This window comes from Eptatretus burgeri, chromosome 18, assembly GCF_056783735.1.
Source record: "Eptatretus burgeri isolate ZD-2024b chromosome 18, Ebu_testis_v1, whole genome shotgun sequence".
Taxonomy (NCBI): Eukaryota; Metazoa; Chordata; class Myxini; order Myxiniformes; family Myxinidae; genus Eptatretus; species Eptatretus burgeri.
The window spans coordinates 37699333-37718500 of NC_140978.1; the positions used below are offsets into that span (position 1 = coordinate 37699333).

The 19168-nt window shown below is 45.5% G+C and overlaps 1 protein-coding gene across 2 annotated transcripts in view; it reads right to left on the reverse strand.

Moving 5' to 3' along the window:
- LOC147008908 (protein kinase C theta type-like) overlaps positions 1-19168 on the reverse strand; it is a 58229-nt gene that overhangs the window by 22798 nt on the left and 16263 nt on the right. Inside the window, exons 2-15 of one of the 2 annotated variants that reach the window (XM_085863878.1) lie at positions 14238-14364; positions 13826-14019; positions 13005-13059; positions 12432-12570; positions 12116-12147; positions 11887-11972; positions 11205-11334; positions 9631-9740; positions 9356-9443; positions 8810-9033; positions 8469-8642; positions 6062-6153; positions 5904-5966; positions 5658-5796 (exon numbers count right to left, since the gene is read on the reverse strand). In XM_085863878.1, the coding sequence (XP_085720004.1) occupies positions 5658-5796; positions 5904-5966; positions 6062-6153; positions 8469-8642; positions 8810-9033; positions 9356-9443; positions 9631-9740; positions 11205-11334; positions 11887-11972; positions 12116-12147; positions 12432-12570; positions 13005-13059; positions 13826-14019; positions 14238-14358 (1647 nt within the window). In that variant the 5' untranslated portion in view covers positions 14359-14364. Of the gene's footprint in view, positions 1-5657; positions 5797-5903; positions 5967-6061; positions 6154-8468; positions 8643-8809; positions 9034-9355; positions 9444-9630; positions 9741-11204; positions 11335-11886; positions 11973-12115; positions 12148-12431; positions 12571-13004; positions 13171-13825; positions 14020-14237; positions 14365-19168 lie in introns of those variants that run through there. The other variant, XM_085863879.1, reaches the window with a different exon arrangement.

Here is a 19168-nt window from a genome sequence, read left to right on the forward strand (position 1 = left end):
TGTATTGACCTTGTTTGGATCTACGTATGCATGTGAGCAGTCATTCTCACATCTTAAAAACATCAAGTCCAACCTACGATCACGTCTAACGGATGAAAGCCTCAACGCTTGCATGAAGCTTAACCTCACCAAGTACCAACCAGACTACAAAGCCATCAGCAAATCCATGCAGCACCAGAAGTCCCATTAATGGTGATTATTATAACAACATTATTGAAAAGAATAAATTCAGAGGCTTATTATACTCACATTTAGCTGAATTCAGTCTTAAAGTTGCCTGGTGTTGGTGCAGTGGTTAGGGCAGCAGCTTGGGATCCAAAAGGTCCTGAGTTCAAGCCCCGTTGGGCCACTGAATTAATACACCAGGGGGTTGACTCAGCCTGTCATCCTTCCGAGGTCGGCGAAGTGAGTACCAGTGTATTGGGCCGGTGTATACCCCGGTTAAAATAGGTGTACCATATCCCTGTGTGTCGTAAGAGGCGGCCAGGGTTGCGTCAGCAAGGGCATCTGGCGTAAAACATGTGCCAAATCACGATGCGCATCATACGGATGATCCGCTGTGGCGACCCCTAACGGGAGCAGCCGAAAGAAGAAGAAGAAGTTGAATTCAGTCTTAAAATATATTATATGGCTCTCACTGAAATAGATTTCAAAATAATTTGCTTTAATGGCTCTCTGAGTCAAAAACGTTCCCGACCCCTGCCTTACATTATAGCACGTTGCATTTAACACTACGTAGCTAAGCTACGTCCCTTCTACACACTCAAAGTCAGTCTGTGTCCTCAAAATCATTTTTCCATATCCCATCCTAAATCTCAACTAAAATCCCTCTAACTAATCTATTCCACGGGCTCCATGAGGACTTAACCCTGCCCCATGAAGCCGGTCTAACTAACACTAACCCATCCCCCTAACTAGTTCCATCCTGTGCCTGGAACAGCGGGGTCTTCCACCCCTTGCCCGGAATCCTGTTCACCCGAAGCGAGGCTTGGTTTGTTTGTTTTTTCAATGCGCTCACCAGCGCGGAAACTCGCAACCCGCGATTTCTCCCCGTGACGTCATGGCAGCTGTTCGCGCACCTCGTCCCTCCTTGGATGGCACCATCCGGCAAGGATTTCCCCTCCTGCCGGATTCCGACCATGCAGCCATGACGTCACCATGCGCATAAAAAAACACAAGCCTCGCGTTTCGAGGGGTTCCCCACGCGAGCACATGTGCTCTGCTCGTCGGAGCTTCACACACATGCCCGCCTGGAGAACCCATCCGGTCCAAATCCATATCCAGCCTACCTTCTGTCTGTCCGCGGGATCGGCTAATCCACCGCGTGCGTTTACGGACCGGGCTTCACTCCCGCAGGCGCGCACGCGGCGGCCTCGTGCGTAGCACAGTGCGGACCCCGCGCGCGCTGCCGTGCAAACCCGGCACGGTCCCCAAAATAGCTACGGCCGCTACTCTGCCTTTGTCCACCGTCAGGCTCCGTCTTCGTCGCACTCTCGCGCTCAAACTCCCCGTGCCAAGACGCTCACACACCTCGCCATGACACTCACACCGGGACATGTGGTTGCATGTTCCCGCATGCCGACCGCCATCTCCCTCACATACAGCGCTCTCACACACGCCGTCTCTCTCACACACGCTGTTCCTTCCACCCTCGGTGTTTCCTTTACTCACACCTTTTCACTCACGCTCGCCATTTTCCTTACACAACGCCTTTCACCCACGCTATGCGCGAGTTTCAGCACACATTTCACCACACTCGTGGTGTGCACATACCGGGACAATCACGCTGGGGAAATCGCTCGACCACAAGGGGTCCCGGGACCTTCAAACGCCCCAAGCTTCGTGTGCACCCGTCCACAGCACTCGCCCCCTCTACCTTGCAAAGCTCGACCTGACCCACGTGGTCGAGATCCACTTCAAGGGAGCATAGAGTCTCCCTCCATTACTGAAGGAGGCTACCCATCTGCTTGCACCGGGTCACGACACATTCCCCGAGCGTGCCCCCATTGTCCTCCACTACCTCCATGTTTGTGTGCTCGTCTTTCACCCCATCTTTATCCTGTAGTCTCTCCTCTACTTTTCCTATCTCCCGCGTCTCTGTTATTCCTGTCACCTCATTCATTATCTCTCTCGTCTCTTAGTATCTCGTACACGTCTCCGTCACCCCCATTTAATTTTTCCCTCTGTCACCGTCACGAGTCTCATCCAACACGTCTCCCGTATTAATTTGTCCTCCACCGCGGGGCCGACACAGTCCACACTCCCCCTCAGCTCGTTCGCTCCAACACGTGGCGCCGCCATTTTGTGCTCCATTGCCCGCGTTTCGTTGCCTGCAGGCGGGCATAATCGCAATTGCGTGCCTCACCCCACACGCTGCATCTCCCCCCTCATTTCTTTCTTCTTTCATTTGCTGCGCATTTGCATCCGTTACATTTTGTTTTTTAGTTCTTCCATTTCGTTTTTCATCTCGTTTTTCATTTCTTTCATTTCGTTTTTCGCTTCCAGTGCGTTTCCATCCATTTTTGCCAGCATGGCCAATATCTGGGCCATTCCGCTCAACACAACCGATCCGTCCTCATTGGTCGCAGTTTCGCTGGGGATCGGGGAAGGATTTTGACGGAGGAGGAGGGGGGGTGTCAAAAACCGCGGTCGCCGCCGCTGCGCCCATTTCGGGTTCTGGGTTCAGTTGTGGGAGAAATTCAACCTGCATCTTGTGGTATAGCCTGCGGGCCTGCGGGGCAGGGCATGATGATGGGGGGAGTGGTCGTCGTGAGCATCGTGTCTGCCAGGGATATAAGGAGTGCGCGCCGCCTGAGGCGTTGTAGTGGGTGCCGTAGTGCCACGGCTCGTGAGTGTGTTGAGTACGTAATAAAGGGGAGCTGCGGGCAAAGTACGCCCGCGCTCGCGCTTGTACACCACAGCCGGGCTCGACTGTTCCTCCGCTCGTGTCTGCCTTATAAGCGCCCCTACCACGACACTACACATCTCAATGGGAATGTCCTGCACGGGGATTTCATCCTGGGCCATGGATTCTCACATTTCTAAATTTATTTCTGAACCCTCCTGCCCCTGTTTGCCTTGAACCGCCATCTTGCTTCTCGGAACAATTTAAAAAGCTCGTAATTTGGGGAAAACAGAGGGTTGCTTCGCACACTCTTGGTCCGGTTCCGTTAATTTGGTTTGGAGGGGAATGAATCTGTTTCCCACTCCTTGACAACAGTGTTACGAATTTGCCGCCCGCCCAGCGTGCAGACAGCCGCTTTAGCCAATGGTGGCCGTCTCACCCACCGGACGGACAATTCAGTCGCGACTTTTCGGAACAACGCCGAAAACTAGTCACGGGTGTGCTCCACGCGCACACCACAGCCGAGTCAACACTCTACCCGCATGCGACAGAGTCAATCGCCGAATTATCGATATACCTAAGTATTCACGCGGGCAGACTACCGAGAGACCGTACCTCAACGAAGGCCTGCTTGGACACGAACCGCTTAAGTGGTTCATTCCGTTCTGGGATAACCGAGCGGTGTATTATCGCCAGGCCTCGTTGGACCCGATTCTATTATCGGCTATTTAAAAGCCCACTAAATTCCGAGAGCAATACGGCAGTTCAATTGGGGAAAGAGGACACAACGAACGGGTTAACATTTAAACACGCACATTTATTATTTACACACGTACACAGTAATGCAATGGAAAAGGTGAAACACGCATGTATTTATGCAAGGCAAAGAAAAGCAATGCAATCAACAAAAGCACGACAAGAAGAACTACAACCATTGTCTATTTATTATGTACAATTACTTAAACAGGTTGACTTAAGGACACGGCGCCACATCTCTCAGACAAAAACCCTGAAAAGAAAAAGAAGGAAGGAAAACGTGACCATGTGGTGATTTCCTGGGGCTCCGTCCTCCCTCGCCCGTTCTCGTCACGACCGACCCAGAGAGCCCTCGGTCCTTAGCGCCATTTCGCTCATGATCCTGAGAGAGAGAGAGAGAGAGAGAGAGAGAGAGAGAGAGAGAGAGAGAGAGAGAGAGAGAGAGAGAGAGAGAGAGAGAGAGAGAGAGAGAGAGAGAGAGAGAGAGAGAGAGAGAGAGAGAGAGAGAGAGAGAGAGAGAGATTCTCCTCAGCACTCGCGTTCCTGGTGACGACTCTCTCACTCTTCTTTTCCGTGCTCGCGTTCCTCCTTTTTAAACCCACGCCCCGCCCCTTCTCAACTCCCACCCTTCCTTCCAGAACTTGCAGGAAACTTCTACAAGGAAGCGTTTTCCCACCAAATTAGGGACGCGCACACCATTGTCTGCTTCATTGCTTGGGTTTTCACCCTTGTCCCTTGCAGGGTGAAATCCACTGCGTTTGTCAGCGAAGATGCCATTCGTTGGTGGGGAGGGGGAAACGGGGGCCGCCTGCTTTCTCTCGACGAAGGCCAGGCCTTTGGCAACCGTGTGCCGAGGTAGAAAACATGGTGCTGGTTGAGGCGGCGTGGTTGTTGTGGTTGGTGGTTGAGGCGATTGTGGTTGGTGGTTGAGGGGAAGGTGGTGGTGTTGATCGTGGTTTTTGTGAAGTGGTTAGTTCAAAATAATGATAGCGAAAGAAAAACGGCTAACTCAAAGATCACAGCCCTGTCCACACGGATAATGCCCATTAAACAACGGTGGGGAAATCTAACTGAACACGGACTTATCGGCGTAACTGAACCAAAGACCTATATGGTGCTCTGCGAATTTCTACAGCCGTAACAATATCTACACACGCATGCACGCACGCACGCACGCACGCGGTACCCGTGCTCTGCATGCACGAGAGAGGGCTCGACAGCCGGTTCATAAAGGGCTTGAGCAAAAACCTCTCTGCAGCTGACCCCAACAGGAGTAAGGTAGGTAATATTTCTATGATGTCACAATGGTGAAACTACAAATACCGAATCTGCTGATGTCACAGGTGGAAACCCTCAAATAAATGCCTCATTCTGCTTTAAACTTTAAAGTCTCTGTCTCTGTCTCTCTCCATATATTATTATTCCAAACAGCATCATTCCAATCACAAATTAATATTATTCCATTAATAGAACAAAATAAAAACACTCATGAATTAAACGAATATCGACGTCGTTCTCACACGACACCCAATACAGACAAATCTGCCGCTGAGAAAGGGCAGATACAAAACATTTTGAAAGGATCAAAAATTAAAATCAGTATTCTATTGAGAAATTTATGAAACCTCCCACCCACCTTCGAGTGGATAAAAGCGGCGTCGTTTGGGTGGAAACTCAAAATGACAATTGTATTGAGATATTATCAAACCAGTGGATGTTTCTGTCAAATCTGTAATTGGGTTTACTTCTGGATCGGGAGCAGCTTCGTTCGGATCAAAAATCAAATTAAAATTGTAATGAGGTATTGATGAAACCTCCCACCCACCTTCGGACATCCGCTGGGACCCCAAAACATTCCACAGAAGGTTTGAACGGGTTAGCCCCAAAACAAAACTGAGGGAGCAGTTCAGAGATGGACAGATGGGACACTCATGCAATATACATATAGAGTATACGGTGTATATAGTACATATTATTTTTTCCCAACTACACCCAATTTTACTCTGATACAGAGAACAGTCAAGATGGCTAGTGTTAAGGCTAAGACTAGGCTGACCTCGGGCGCAATGTAGTCTGGTGTTCCACAAAACGTGCCGGTGTTTGCCTCTTCCCCAACGTTCTCTTTGCACATTCCAAAATCTGCAATCTTGACATGCCCATCACCATCCAGCAAGATGTTGTCCAGCTTCAGGTCCCTGGCAGAATCCAGATGGATTGATTTAATCAGAAAACTGTCTCAATGATGTTTATTGCAAAGGGCAAGTCCAAGTGAGAGATGGACATCGACACGTTTGGCACGTACCTGTACACAATGCGTTGTGTGTGCAAAAACTGCAGCCCACTCACGATCTCTGCCCCGTAGAACCTGCGGAGTAGGTTTTGCAAGTGAACATGTACAATTCAAATCACTTTCCTTCACATCAGATAGAAAGGTTCCTTCTCAGACATTTTGGTTCTCACATGGTTCTCGCAGGATCAAAACGACCTTTATTTTGGATGTGGAACATGAGGTCACCTCCAGTCAGAAATTCCATCACAAACAAGAGGTGCTCCTGCAGAAGCAACCACTCCACAACATACATCAATTTGCTTCATTGCTTATCAGCCAAATAACTGCACAACCACTGTCTCCACCACCAAAGCAGCCACTACTTCAACAAGAGAGTTCATAGAACACCTTACTCCATGCAGTGTTTTTGTGCATAATTCAATTTTAATAAAATATTGATTTTAAAGGTCATATTAAAAAAAACTTCTGGAAGTTTAGTGCCATTGACGCAGTCTTATACACACCTTATATAACATGTCCAAGTACTGCAAAACTGGAGGTTTTTTGGAAGCGTTAAGAAGGCGAATTGTGTTCTACAGTGTTTAAGTGTAAGTGTATAATTTAATTGAAATAAAATAAATGTTGTAAAGGTCGTATAAAAAAAATTCCGGAAGTTTCCCATCGTTGATACAGTGTCCATTACACCATCTTATCTCATATTAAACATTTGTTATTTGTGCTTGTTGTTTGTGTCCTTTATAACGTCCAGAAAAAGAGTAAATTTCCTGTTTCGAATGATTTTCAATTTTTTTTCACTGACAGAGTAAAAGTATTATCTCACTCCTCTCTGTGCATGTGCGATCAGGACGAATTCAGAGACAAAGTACTGTTAAACTACAGCTTCATTTTCTGATTCGTGTTCAAAATATAACATTAAAATTAAATAACTTGTTACTAGATCATTAGCTGACGTTTACAGACGGACGGACGGACGGACGGACATGAACCAATTGCTTCATCTTCGGGACACATGAGAGTGAGAGTCATCATCATAATGATAATGATAGTCATAATTGTATTGATAGTAAAAAGGTGATAGTCATAATAATAATAATATTATTAATGATCGTAATAATTGTATTATTAACAAAAAGGTGATCATCATCATCCTAATAATAATGATAGTAGTAATTGTATCGATAACAATAGGTGATAGTCATCACAATAATAATGATAGTAATAATTGTATTGATAACAAAAAGGTGATAGTCATCATCATCTATCTATAATTCCAACAATCTCTGTATGTGTGTCTGTATGCGACCGCCGTTTCTCGACAACCGCCGGTCCGATCTAATTGAAACTTGCCAGGAATATTGCCGGAGACCCGCGGATGTGCCTTTTCGAGGTTTGATATTAATTGGACGAGCGGTTCCCAAGTTACGGCCATTTATCTGTCGACCAATGACAAGACACGGTGCTATGACATCACGAATGACGTCACAATTAATGTTTGTTAATTTATTTACTCATTTATTTTGCACGATTGACGTCACAATTCTTCTTCTTCTTCGTTTGGTATGACGTCACAATCGACGCTGGGGCCCCGCGGATGTGCCTTTTCAAGGTTTGATATTAATCGGACAAGCAGTTCCCAAGTTACGGCCATTTATCTGTCAACCAATGACAAGATACGGTGTTGTGACATCACGAATGACGTCACAATTTATGTTTATTGATTTTTTGTTTTTTAAGGGGGTGCAAGAGAGGGGAATGAGAGAGGGGATAGAGAGGGGAGGGAGAGAGGGGGGTGAGAGAGAGGGGCGTCACAATTCAAGAGAGGGGGGTGAGAGGAGGGGGCGAGAGAGGGGGATGGGAGAGGGGGTCAGAGTGGGGGCGAGAGGAGGGGGGAGGGGTGAGAATGGGGGCGATGGAGAGGGGCGAGAGAGGAGGGGGGAGAGAGGAGGGCAAGACTAGGGGGGAGAGAGGGGGCAAGAGAGAGGGGAGAGAGAAGGGGGCAAGAGAGGGGAGGCGAGAGAGAGAGGCGTCACAATTCTTCTTCTTTGTTTGATACGACGTCACAATTGACGCTGGGGACCTGAGTATGTTTCCCAGGTGTTTCCCAAGTTATGGCCATTTATGATACGGTTGGTCCGATCTAATTGAAACAATGCCACAATCCAGTCATCATTTACGAGAGCGAAGGAACGAAGCTGCACATACAGGCACGCACCTACGGGCCAGCACTAGTAATAATAATAATGATAGTAATAATTGTATTGATAACAAAAAGGTGATAGTCATCATCATAATAATAATGATAGTAAAAAGGTGATAGTCATAATAATAATAACATTAATGATCGTAATAATTATATTATTAACAAAAAAGTGATAGTCATAATAATAATAATTTTAATGACGGTAATAATTGTATTATTAACAAAAAGGTGATAGTCATCATAATAATAATAATAATGATAGTAATAATTGTATTGATAACAAAAAGGTGATAATCATCATAAAAATAATGATAGTAATAATTGTATTGATAACAAAAAGGTGAAGTTATTTTAATAGTGGGGTTTGTAATAAACACCTTGGTTTGGAATGTACCAAAGAGATGGGTGAGGAAGGGATGCTCACAGGCAAGTGCCAACACCCGTTTCTCCACAAGGGTGCATTCCAGGTCATCAGCCATGAGCACCACATCTTTTTTGAGGGCTTTGATGGCTACAAAGAGCCCTCGACCTTTCATTTCAGCCAAGAATACCTGCAGGGGTGGTGGCAATAATAATAATAATAATAATAATAATAATAATAATAATAATAATAATAATAATATTCACTATTGGTCCAACTGTTATCATCTCCAGGTTTATTACTCTGGTGACCCCAACAATCCACTGTGTCCCAAATCTTGCTCACAGATTGACCCACCTTCCCAAAGCTTCCTTTCCCCAAGACCTTGTGGAACACAAAGTTGGACACGGAGAGGGATTGCTCGCTGGTGCTTCTCATTGGTTCACGTTCCAAGGGAAAGGGGACGTCCCGATTGGGTGAGGGCAGAGTCAGCATGGACAGTTTTAAGGATGGTGGTGGAAGCTTAAGCAGATCTCGTGGTGAGCAGGGCCCTCTTTTCTCCTCGGCACAATCAGCCATTGCTGCAAAAGATTATCACAAAATGATTCCATCAATATGTCAGAAATGTTTTTGTTTCTAATTCATGATTATTTGCACAAACACCGTCAGACTGCTCACGTTCTGATTTTGGTCATTGCTCGAAAAAGGAGATCATTTGGTTTTTGGTTTGGCTTTGATCGACGGGTTACTAAATCATCATTCTTTATCATCCAATATAACGTTTCATTTACGTCATAGTAATGCTGATATTGATGGTTGTGGTAAACTCAGAATTTGTGTCATGAAGTTGACAATCAGATAAAGCTGGAGGGGTTGCCTTGTGTCGGTGTGAATTTGGTGTACCAATGCAGGGTTCCTTCTCCGGGACAGACTTATCGAAGCCTGATGAGTGGTCCTCTGTCTCTTCCAGCAGTTTCTCCTGCTGGCCACGCTGCAATGACAGGTTGGTTGGGAAGATATGATGGGCAGATAAATAAGAGAGGAAAACATTTCGACATAGAATTGGGCAGAAACAAAAAAAAAAGGTGGAAGGGAAAAGGATGAGAAGAGGTTTGAGGGAGGCTTGAAAGGGAAGAGACAAACAGGTGTGCGTATCTGGACCAGATCCTCCCGATCACCTGCTGGAAAGTCTCAATCTGTGCCAAGGCTTCGGCCATGAGCTTTTGGTTAACTCCACATAGATTGGCGACCTTCTGCTGACAGCGACGGTGCACGTTCATGGCACATGCTGCACACGGAACAAAGTGCATCGCCATTATTATTGGACAACTATTTTTCCTTACCTTCATAATTTTGTTCATACATTAATTTTAGGTGGAAATGGACGACAAGAACATTAGGAGACATTGTTTAATCTTCACATGAATAACAAGTACATTATTAGATGATGGAGAAGTATGTGGGATCTGAATGTGAGATCCCAGCATCATGAGGTACGTGCTCAGACGGGAACACCAAAGGGGGTCAACACGAATACCTTCCATGAACATGCTCATTAATAACTACACGATTGATCTCATTTTAAGACTAGTGCATTATTCCAAGCTCAGCCCCTCTCGCAGGCTTCACCTGCTGATTTTTGTTGACGGACATTTTCGTTGATAGACATTTACGGAGAGCTTTGTGATTACCTCCACCACCGAAGGTGGGCGGAGTATATGTTTTCACCTTAAAATTGTCTGACTGTGAGAGCGATATCTCAAAACGTTTTGGACGGATTCGGACAAAACTTGGTGGACAGGTTGGGTGTTTGCTGAAGACAAATTGGTTGGAATTTGGTGAAGATCCGGATCTGGATACTACAATTCTTTCAATGATTCTTCACCAGAGAGATATGACCAAAAACGATGTATACACAGTATCTCAAAAAAGTTTTAAAATTTCCTTTCAAGTGATTCTTTATAATTGAGAGATACGGCCAAAAACGGTGGATAGTACGATATTTCAAAACGTTGTGGACGGATTATGACGAAACTTGGTGGATGAGTTGGGAAGGTGACAATAACAAGTTGATTAAATTTTGGTTCAGGTACAGATGCAGATCTGGCCTATCATTGGCATACAAAATGTAAACTGTCCAACTTGGTGGAGCTAAGTGCTCTACCGAGTGCCGTTCTAGTATATTTCTGGAATCATAGCTCCAAGTTGCATCAGTATGCCAACTTTCAGCTTTCTGGCCGACCGAGAAAGTACGAAACAATTATATCAGTGAGTCAGTGGTTAAAAAGAGCTTCATGTGTTTGAGACCTATAATGTTCTCATGACTGAGCTAGTTTGTGTGTACTCTTTATCAAAAAGAAAATGACAAACTTTTGAAGAAAAAGTGTACCTGGCAAACACCTGAATGACTGGAAATTAATGGACCAAATGGTGTACCCACTGCAGTCATTGCTGGAGATCTATATCAGCCATGACACTACCCTCATATAGAGAATGCAAGGTACAGATCTTAAGGCAGATGAGTCCACATCTATGAACAGTGAGACATCCTCGACTAGACAGAAACACTTCATGTGCATTGGGTATTGAGCAATTCCTTGCTGCTCATCAAATTCATTCCATAAGGACAAACATGGAGGCGTGTTTATACTACATTGGTATTGTAAAACCATTATTATGGGACATAACGTTTTCACATCATTACTGGTCCTGTCCGTGGGCACGTTCGTGTACAGCAGCTTTGGGGGCCTACCCTCGCATTCGAGGCCTTGTCGCACCAGGCCCCAGAGCAGCGTTCCACAGTGGTCACAAAACGTTGGGCTCATGTAGTTATGAGTGCGGAACCGATGAGGCATGTCGATCTTAAAGCGTTCCTTGTGCAGCTAGGTTAGGGCAAGGATTGGAGTGAAGTTACTTTTAGGTTGAGGTTAGTACCGTCAATCAAGATTTTTGGTGAGAATGCTGCAGTTTAAGTGATATGAGCACATTGGGATGAGGAATTAATTTATAATCAAACCAAGTGTCCGTCCAAAGTCGAAATATGGCATTGTTTTTTTGTACCAATCTCAGACCAATAAAATGTGTTTCCGATGCTGTAACAGAATCCCATCGGACTCTGGCTCAATGCACACCCTTAAAAGCCTTACAAAGGTCAGGCGTATATCTCTATGGCCCACTGATCTCAGTTGGAATGACTGGCCAAGGCAGTGCCCCCCCTCCTCGCCCCCGTCCTCCCCCACGACGATGCCTCCCTTCACCAACCTCCTTCCCTCCCCTCCACCTCCAACAAAACATCTGAACAACCTTCAAACCCACAGCCGATCAATGCCCTCACATGCTCGCTTTTGTAGCCTTCCCCCCCAGCATCATCGTCCCTCGACTAGCTATACCCATCTTACATTTCTTTTTGACTCTGCGTGCACTCTGACCCTCACCATGGTATCACGACTGTTGGTGGCAGAGCCGGTGCACTGTGCGATCACCTTGTCGAGACAACGCTTGTGAATGACTCCATTGCATTCTGCATGGACACGTGAGTGGTTTATCCTGAGTGCGGCACACACCTTCGAGCACCCATACAAGATATTCAGTGCAGAAGCATCAAAACCTGTGCAACATTAGCTTTTTAATTCTCGTCTTTATAAAAGCCATGATCACACTTACGCTTACACTGGTATCCCTGCTTGTTGAGGCCCCTGTAGAGATACACGAGATCAAAAATAGTTTCAATCCTATCCTGACTGCATCATGACCAAATCCAGTAAGCCGGATGAAGCTGGCCAAAGCGGCAAAGAGGAGATCACAACACATGAAGAGATACAGAGGTTCAGGGGATGTGAAATGCAGATCAAGTTAGTAAGTTAGTACTTAGTTGTGAAATGATGGAGAGTCATCGAGTGACCACTGTGTGTACAACCAACGCTGAGTGTGGACAATGGTGAACAGAGTGCAGAAGGAAAAAAAAATGGAGTCATGTAACCAGACAAAGTCGCGGCAGACGGAGCAGAACGTTGGCTGTCTGAAGAACGTTGCGATGAACTCGTGGCTCTGCACACAATGCAACTTCGCTTGCTTGATGGCCCCTCGACGGCGAGTCAGTGGAAATCCTCCTCCAGGACCTAATGGATGTGAGACACAAAAAAAAAAGTCAACAAGCACATTCTTCCATGTTCGTACACACGAGGAAATGTACACCCTTACAAAGAATTTCATCACAGGAGGCCAATAGGCCCATCATGGCTGCACAATGGATGCCAATCTCTGGGTTTTTTTTTTCGTCCAAGTTGTCCTGTGCTCAATGTCCTTTTTGAAATGATGAGAATCAAGCAAGGAAGCAGCGCGTACCGTTCTACAAGTCTCTGACACGACTCATCCAGGATTACGAACTGACAACCACGCAGACTCAGAGCAGTCACTCTAACTATTGCACCACTGAGTGGTGGCCCTCTTCAACATGCACTTTCAGTTATGAAACATGGCCGCCGGAAGCTCGCAAGATGTCATGATTCATGTAAAAGAAGAAAACAAGGAAGTACGTGTATTTGGTGCATACCATAGGAGAGCTCTTTTATAGACAGGAGAATGCGTCCTCGAGGGTGTAGGTCCACCTGCATTATGGTGGAGAACCAGGAACAAAACAAAGATCTTGCTTAAACCATCGTTGTGGCACATTAAGCCGGTCAACGCATGACTGAGTTCCAAACATCATCATAAAGTGTTTGCAGATAACATTGCTACAGTCGAGAGACGGCCTGGCCTTGTTGAGCAAGACACTTCAGACTTTCTGGAAACATTCAAACCGAGTGGCATGCAATGGAAGTGAAGTGTTATCCTGATTGAATCTAAAGATCTGCTTGTGGACCACAGCACGAGGATGCTGTGCGGTAGGAAAACCCTGTTGCTGAGGATCCAAGTAGCAATAGCAGGTATGGCACGTGACTCTTGGTCCCATAATGGTGAAAGTTTACGTTTGAGGCAAAATTACTGTTAGAAAGAGAAAACTCTTAAAAAAATTTATCAACAACCTCCAAGGAGAGGTGTGCAAGCCAGCATTTTAAACCTTGATGATGATGAGAGGTCAGGTGGCTTGTGTTATTTAAATCTCAGTACACATCATAACACGAAGGGTGCATTTGAGAAAATTTCTCAGAAGCCAACACATCATCTTCTTGGTAACAGGGGCACTGCATCAGTGGGCTATCCGCACACCAGGAGACGATGCAACCAGGAGCCACAGGCTGCATACGAATAGATAAATAAATAACTCATTGACATCCTACTACATTGACCAATGAATGGAAAGAGATTTAGTGTGAGATTTATTTTTCAGTGTCGAACATCATGACAAGTCAAAAGGCTCACTGAAACGTGTACCCAAGTATCGGTCGTGCTGCCAGTCTTGAGGTACAAGCTCGTCAAGTCTGTGAAACCGATGGTGGTGTCACCGATGGAGACACCGGGAGCAGCTTGAAGTACCAACTGCAGAGTCTGAGCATCGCTGACCTCAAAGCATCCACCCCAGGGAGGTTTTAGAGTGGGCCTCCACTTTCGACCTTCAGTCTCTCCATCTACAAAACACACACACACACACACAAGTATGCCAACCAATAAAGTTCAATGAACAGTTCCAGCAAAAAAAAATAAAAAATTGCTCTGTTTTGTTTGTTGAATTCAACAACGCTGGTACACACCCAGGGGAAAATCAAGAAATTGTTAAAGACCACCATACACCTTCCATCTCCCATTGTCATGACCACACATCCTTCGCGTCTCAAGAATGACCCACCAGTGTGCGAGTCCATCCTGATCCGCACGGAGCAGTAGGGCTGGGTGTCACTCGTGCGACTCGCCTCGGCTCCTCGCCCGAGCTCGAATGAACGAAGAAACACACGCAGAGCCGTGGACATGGCGAGCTGAGCCAGCACATCGACAGACAGACACACATTAGGCCAACGACCTCCAAACTAAAGACCACCACCCAAATGGTGTGAACGACTTTGCAAAAGTTCACATCAACAGCCAGTCTGACATACAGTCACTGTGTTTGATGGATCCATATTTAATGCTGATGATGTAAAGTTCAGAATTTAAAAAAAAAAAAACTTTTTAAGAGGGGATTGTAACACATTCGCAAACACATTGGTCAACACACAGATGCACACACAAATATTATCTATACATATACAGTACGTACCATACTCTTGACGGGGTGTTGGTGCTGCTGAAGCAGTTTCTTTGTCAGGGTTATCTTGGGTCGTTTGCCGTTGCCTTCCCAGCATTGTTTGTCCGTGCTCTGTCTACATCTAATTAGCTGTAATTTTGTATGTTTGCACGTTTCACATAAAAGTATCTGTTTATCTTTGTCGCAATCTTTAAAGAGAAATTTGAATGTGAATTGTTCAGAAATTAAGGTTTCATAGTCAAAGGAGATGTCAGAGGAAATCCCACCGAATATTTCAACGTGGTATCAGTTGATTTTGGGACGGTTCTGATAACCAAGACCCCCCAAGGCAATGGCATGCAACATACGGCGGTTTCTGAGATAGTTATTTCATGACTACTTGTTTCAGATCGAGTCCTTCCCTTATGTATAGTGGGTTTAAAAGGGAACATGTGTTGTGAGGGATTAGGTAAGTGTTTTTTCTTCTCATTCTTCCCCATTTCGATCCATGTACACGAATATATATATATATATATATATATATATATATATATATATATATATATATATATATATATATATATATATATCTCTCTCTCTCTCTCTCTCTCTCTCTCTCTCTCTCTCTCTCTCTCTCTCTCTCTCTCTCTCTCTCTCTCTCTCTCTCTCTCTCTCTCTCTCTCTCTCTCTCTCTCTCTCTCTCTCTCTCTCTCTCTCTCTCTCTAACAAGCGAGCACACCTGCGCGCGGCCAAATTTGCATCCATGTACCAAAATCTGATTCGGATCGTGCTCCAACATCGATCTGCCACATTACTTGAACCTCCACCGCACTCTTCCTACAAAACACTACCATGACCACACGACACTGATAAATCATGAAGACACATAGATTATCACTCCACAATATTAGAACATCATACAAGCTCGCTATACACATTCGACATTGCTCAACAACCAAGCAGTCTCAAACGCATAATGAACCACCACCCCGCCTCAACCACAGCTCACCCACTGCACCACCTCAATCACCACCTTGACCACAATCATGGGCGTTCAAACTTCAACAGCACAGAACGCAAACGTCTGATAATCACCCATTGGCTCCTTGTGAGTAGCCCTCACGCTCTGCTTGCTTGTAATGCCAATTCGGCTTCCAGCGCACGTTCACACTCAGAAAGTGCAGCCAAAAAGTACAAGGCTCCAATATGTGAACTGTGCAGGCAGTAATGCCGGCATTTTCACGACTGTGAACTTGCATGGGTGGTGCCAGCACTGAAGAAATCAGATGTGCACCAATGGGCGACTTCTCTTGATCGTGAATCCTGGTAACCACGCCTAGCGTCTCTCCTGATCCGCACCAAACCCCGCATCCGCCAAGCAGCTATTGAAGCAGTGTGTTCCAGACATGCAAGAGAAGGGGAGGATCTTCTTTGGCTTGGTCGGCGGTGCACAGCGAAAGGAGGGTTGGAGCTGGTGGAATGGAGCTGGAGCTGTGGAACGGAGTTTGCACGACAGAGCGCCGGGCGAGCGAGCGTTACGATTCTGGTGCCGTGAAGGGCACATTCATTAAGGCCAGGCCAATTATCACCGCACACATTAAGCTAATCTGTCTCGTCACACATTCTTTCCCTCTCTCTTCTAATCATCTGCTTTGGATGCACCAGGAGCTCAGTGATGGTAAAGGGATTTTCAGAGCGACCGCATTGATACGCTCTTCGTTCCAGGTTCTTCCTCGCAACTCACCCGCACCTCTGATACCAACCAGTATTCCTCCTTTTTACCCCCTCCCTCAGAGAATGAGCAGCGTGGGCTCGTCAGCCCCGCTCGGTGAGCTAAAAAGGTCGCAACAACCTTGCACAGCTCTATCTCTCTTGTTATCTACCCTTCCGTGGAATGATCCTGATGGCGCATGTATTGCTAGTGCAAGTAAGAGTGTCTAAACTAGATAGTATCGGTATGGTTCTGCCCTGTGTCTCTTTGTTGAATAAATGTATCACTGTATGTCTTTTGCTGCACCGCACGAATACTGCATGTCCCTGATGAACATATATCCTTTGTGAATAAACCCCTTGTCTTCACTGTGCCACATGCTTTTCCTCACGCCTTCTTTGTGAATTAATCCTGTGTTAATGCAATTCAACCAGCTCGGAGCATCCTTTCCTCCGTTGGTCCAGCATAGTCTGCATGTTTGTAAGCCAGGAAGTTTTACGCCATCGATTGGCTCTAGATGTTAGCCGGGATGTACTTGGCAGTTCCGTTCGGCTGCACCTGATTATATAAGATAAGGCAAGTACGTATCGAAGGTATATCAAACCATCAGAGCAAGCAGGATAAGCTGGAGAGCATAGCAGGTCTCCACATGTATTGAATGAATGACACAAGAACAGGATTTGTACGTGCAATGATTCCCTTACCCCAAACCGACACTCGCGCCGACCGTACGGATCAGCTATTTTCAGTCAACTTAACAAAATAATTGCAGGCTCACAGTAGCTCGACAGAGATACAATTACGGGAAGATGAGACGTCCCACCTGACCTTATACGTCGGGTCCTGCAGAACCCACCGCATCATCCAAGAGGATAGCATGAGTTTGAAGACCAATGGCTCCTGGAGGGTGTGGGAGGTTCAATCACAACCACAGTGGAAGGTACCCCCGGCGCTATGCTCTTTACTGTTGATACTCAGTCATCTGTTACCAACCACCAAGGCCGCGAGGTTCAGGCCAACGACCCGCCAATGCACCGAGATGTTCACGCTGCCCTCCCAGCAACACCGGGTCCATCCGGTACAGCATGACACACCCAACACTCCAGCACAGAAATCGGTGCCGGGTTTAGCGCAGCAGGTAGTCACTGTGAAATTGACGATGACGAGGCAGCCACCAATGATGAAATGCCCAGGAGACATGAGCCACGAGTGAACCTGCTCTTTTATGGTCTGGCTCGCGGTGTGCAGCCCATCCTGCAGTCGCTTCTGAACAGCTTCGATCACCTCTGATTGGTTGTGTAATCCGGGAGCGCCAGCACTTTCCGATCCGATTGAAAAGTCGCCCTGATTGGTGGCATGATAAAGGGGCTGGATCATAATTTTGCTCGATTTGCACTCAACCCCCGATTGGTAAAATTATCATATGGGTGTGAATGCATTGTACTGTGATGTTTTACTAGGAACAGTGCTCACCTTTTGGGTCCAATTTGAGCGGATTATGGCCGCTCTTGCCGGAATATTGGGGGGGGGGGGGGCAAAGACAGCTGTGAAAGAGCACACGAAGTGAGACTGAAAATGGGTCTGAAAATGAAAGAATCAGTGAGGCGGACATCTATCTATTACATACACACTGCATGTCTCGTCACACAGAGGACTATATGATCAACGAAACGAAACAGTAACCCAGTGTGTGTCCTCCATAACTCTGAAACCATGAAACCTATCAGCCTGAAACTTTGCAAGCACATGAAGAAAACTCCAAGGAAGTGCATGACTGAAAATTCTATGTTCGGGTTAATTAAAACACCCCTTTTGAAGATAATTAACGGCCATATTTAATTATATCCTTTTTCAGGTGCATCCGTGGTCATCATTCTCGCTGGGGTCTGAAGCCGCCATGTTTTTCAGCCTGCTCAACCATGCCTCGACTTGGAACAGGCCGCAACGAGTTCTTAACGATAAAGTTTTTTTATTTTCACTTTCCTCACTCATATTATCGAATGCCTGTTCATAATAGCTACGAATCGCGATATACATCACTTTTGTAAGTGGTGTAGTTTTCAAATTAGGAGCTTGGAGCGATTTCATGCATTATATGATACGATTTTCCACGATCTCCTCTCACGGACTAATTAAAGTACATCATCGGAATATTATTTTGGTTTTGAGGAACGGATATCGTCCGGACTCAATAATTGTTGAAATCTGGAGTAAAATCTGAAAATTTTAAGAAATAACGAGTCTTACAACTAAGCCGATATACCTATTTACTTCAAGCAAGCAAGGCTATGTTCCCTCCTTCTCCATATATATATATATATATATATATATATATATATATATATATATATATATATATATATATATATATATATATATATACACAAATATATATATATATATATATATATATATATATATATATATATACACACAAGAAAAAGTGAAATTTCCAAAGCATTAAACTTTTTTTTTCGACTGTTTGGAGAATTATATTGAGTGAACAAATGATTTTGGAACGTAACAAAATTAACCAGCTTCATTGAGCTATATGATTTAACACATTCACTGATTGACCTTGTGCCCTGTCCCCCAGAGGGACTGCTTATCCACAGCGTCTGCCAGATCTGTGTCTATATTTTCAGAGGTTTCATGAGGTGCTCCACATGGAACGAAAGCAAATCTGGTGAAAAAGGGACATTTTAAAATGAAGTTGTAACGATTGCGCGGACCACAAACCATGTACCACGTGACACGTGAACAGAGGAGCAGGCAACACGGCGGATTATCTGCAATGTTTATTTCACAGGCGATTCAACTTTGCGATGTCTCCAGGGTCGTTCTA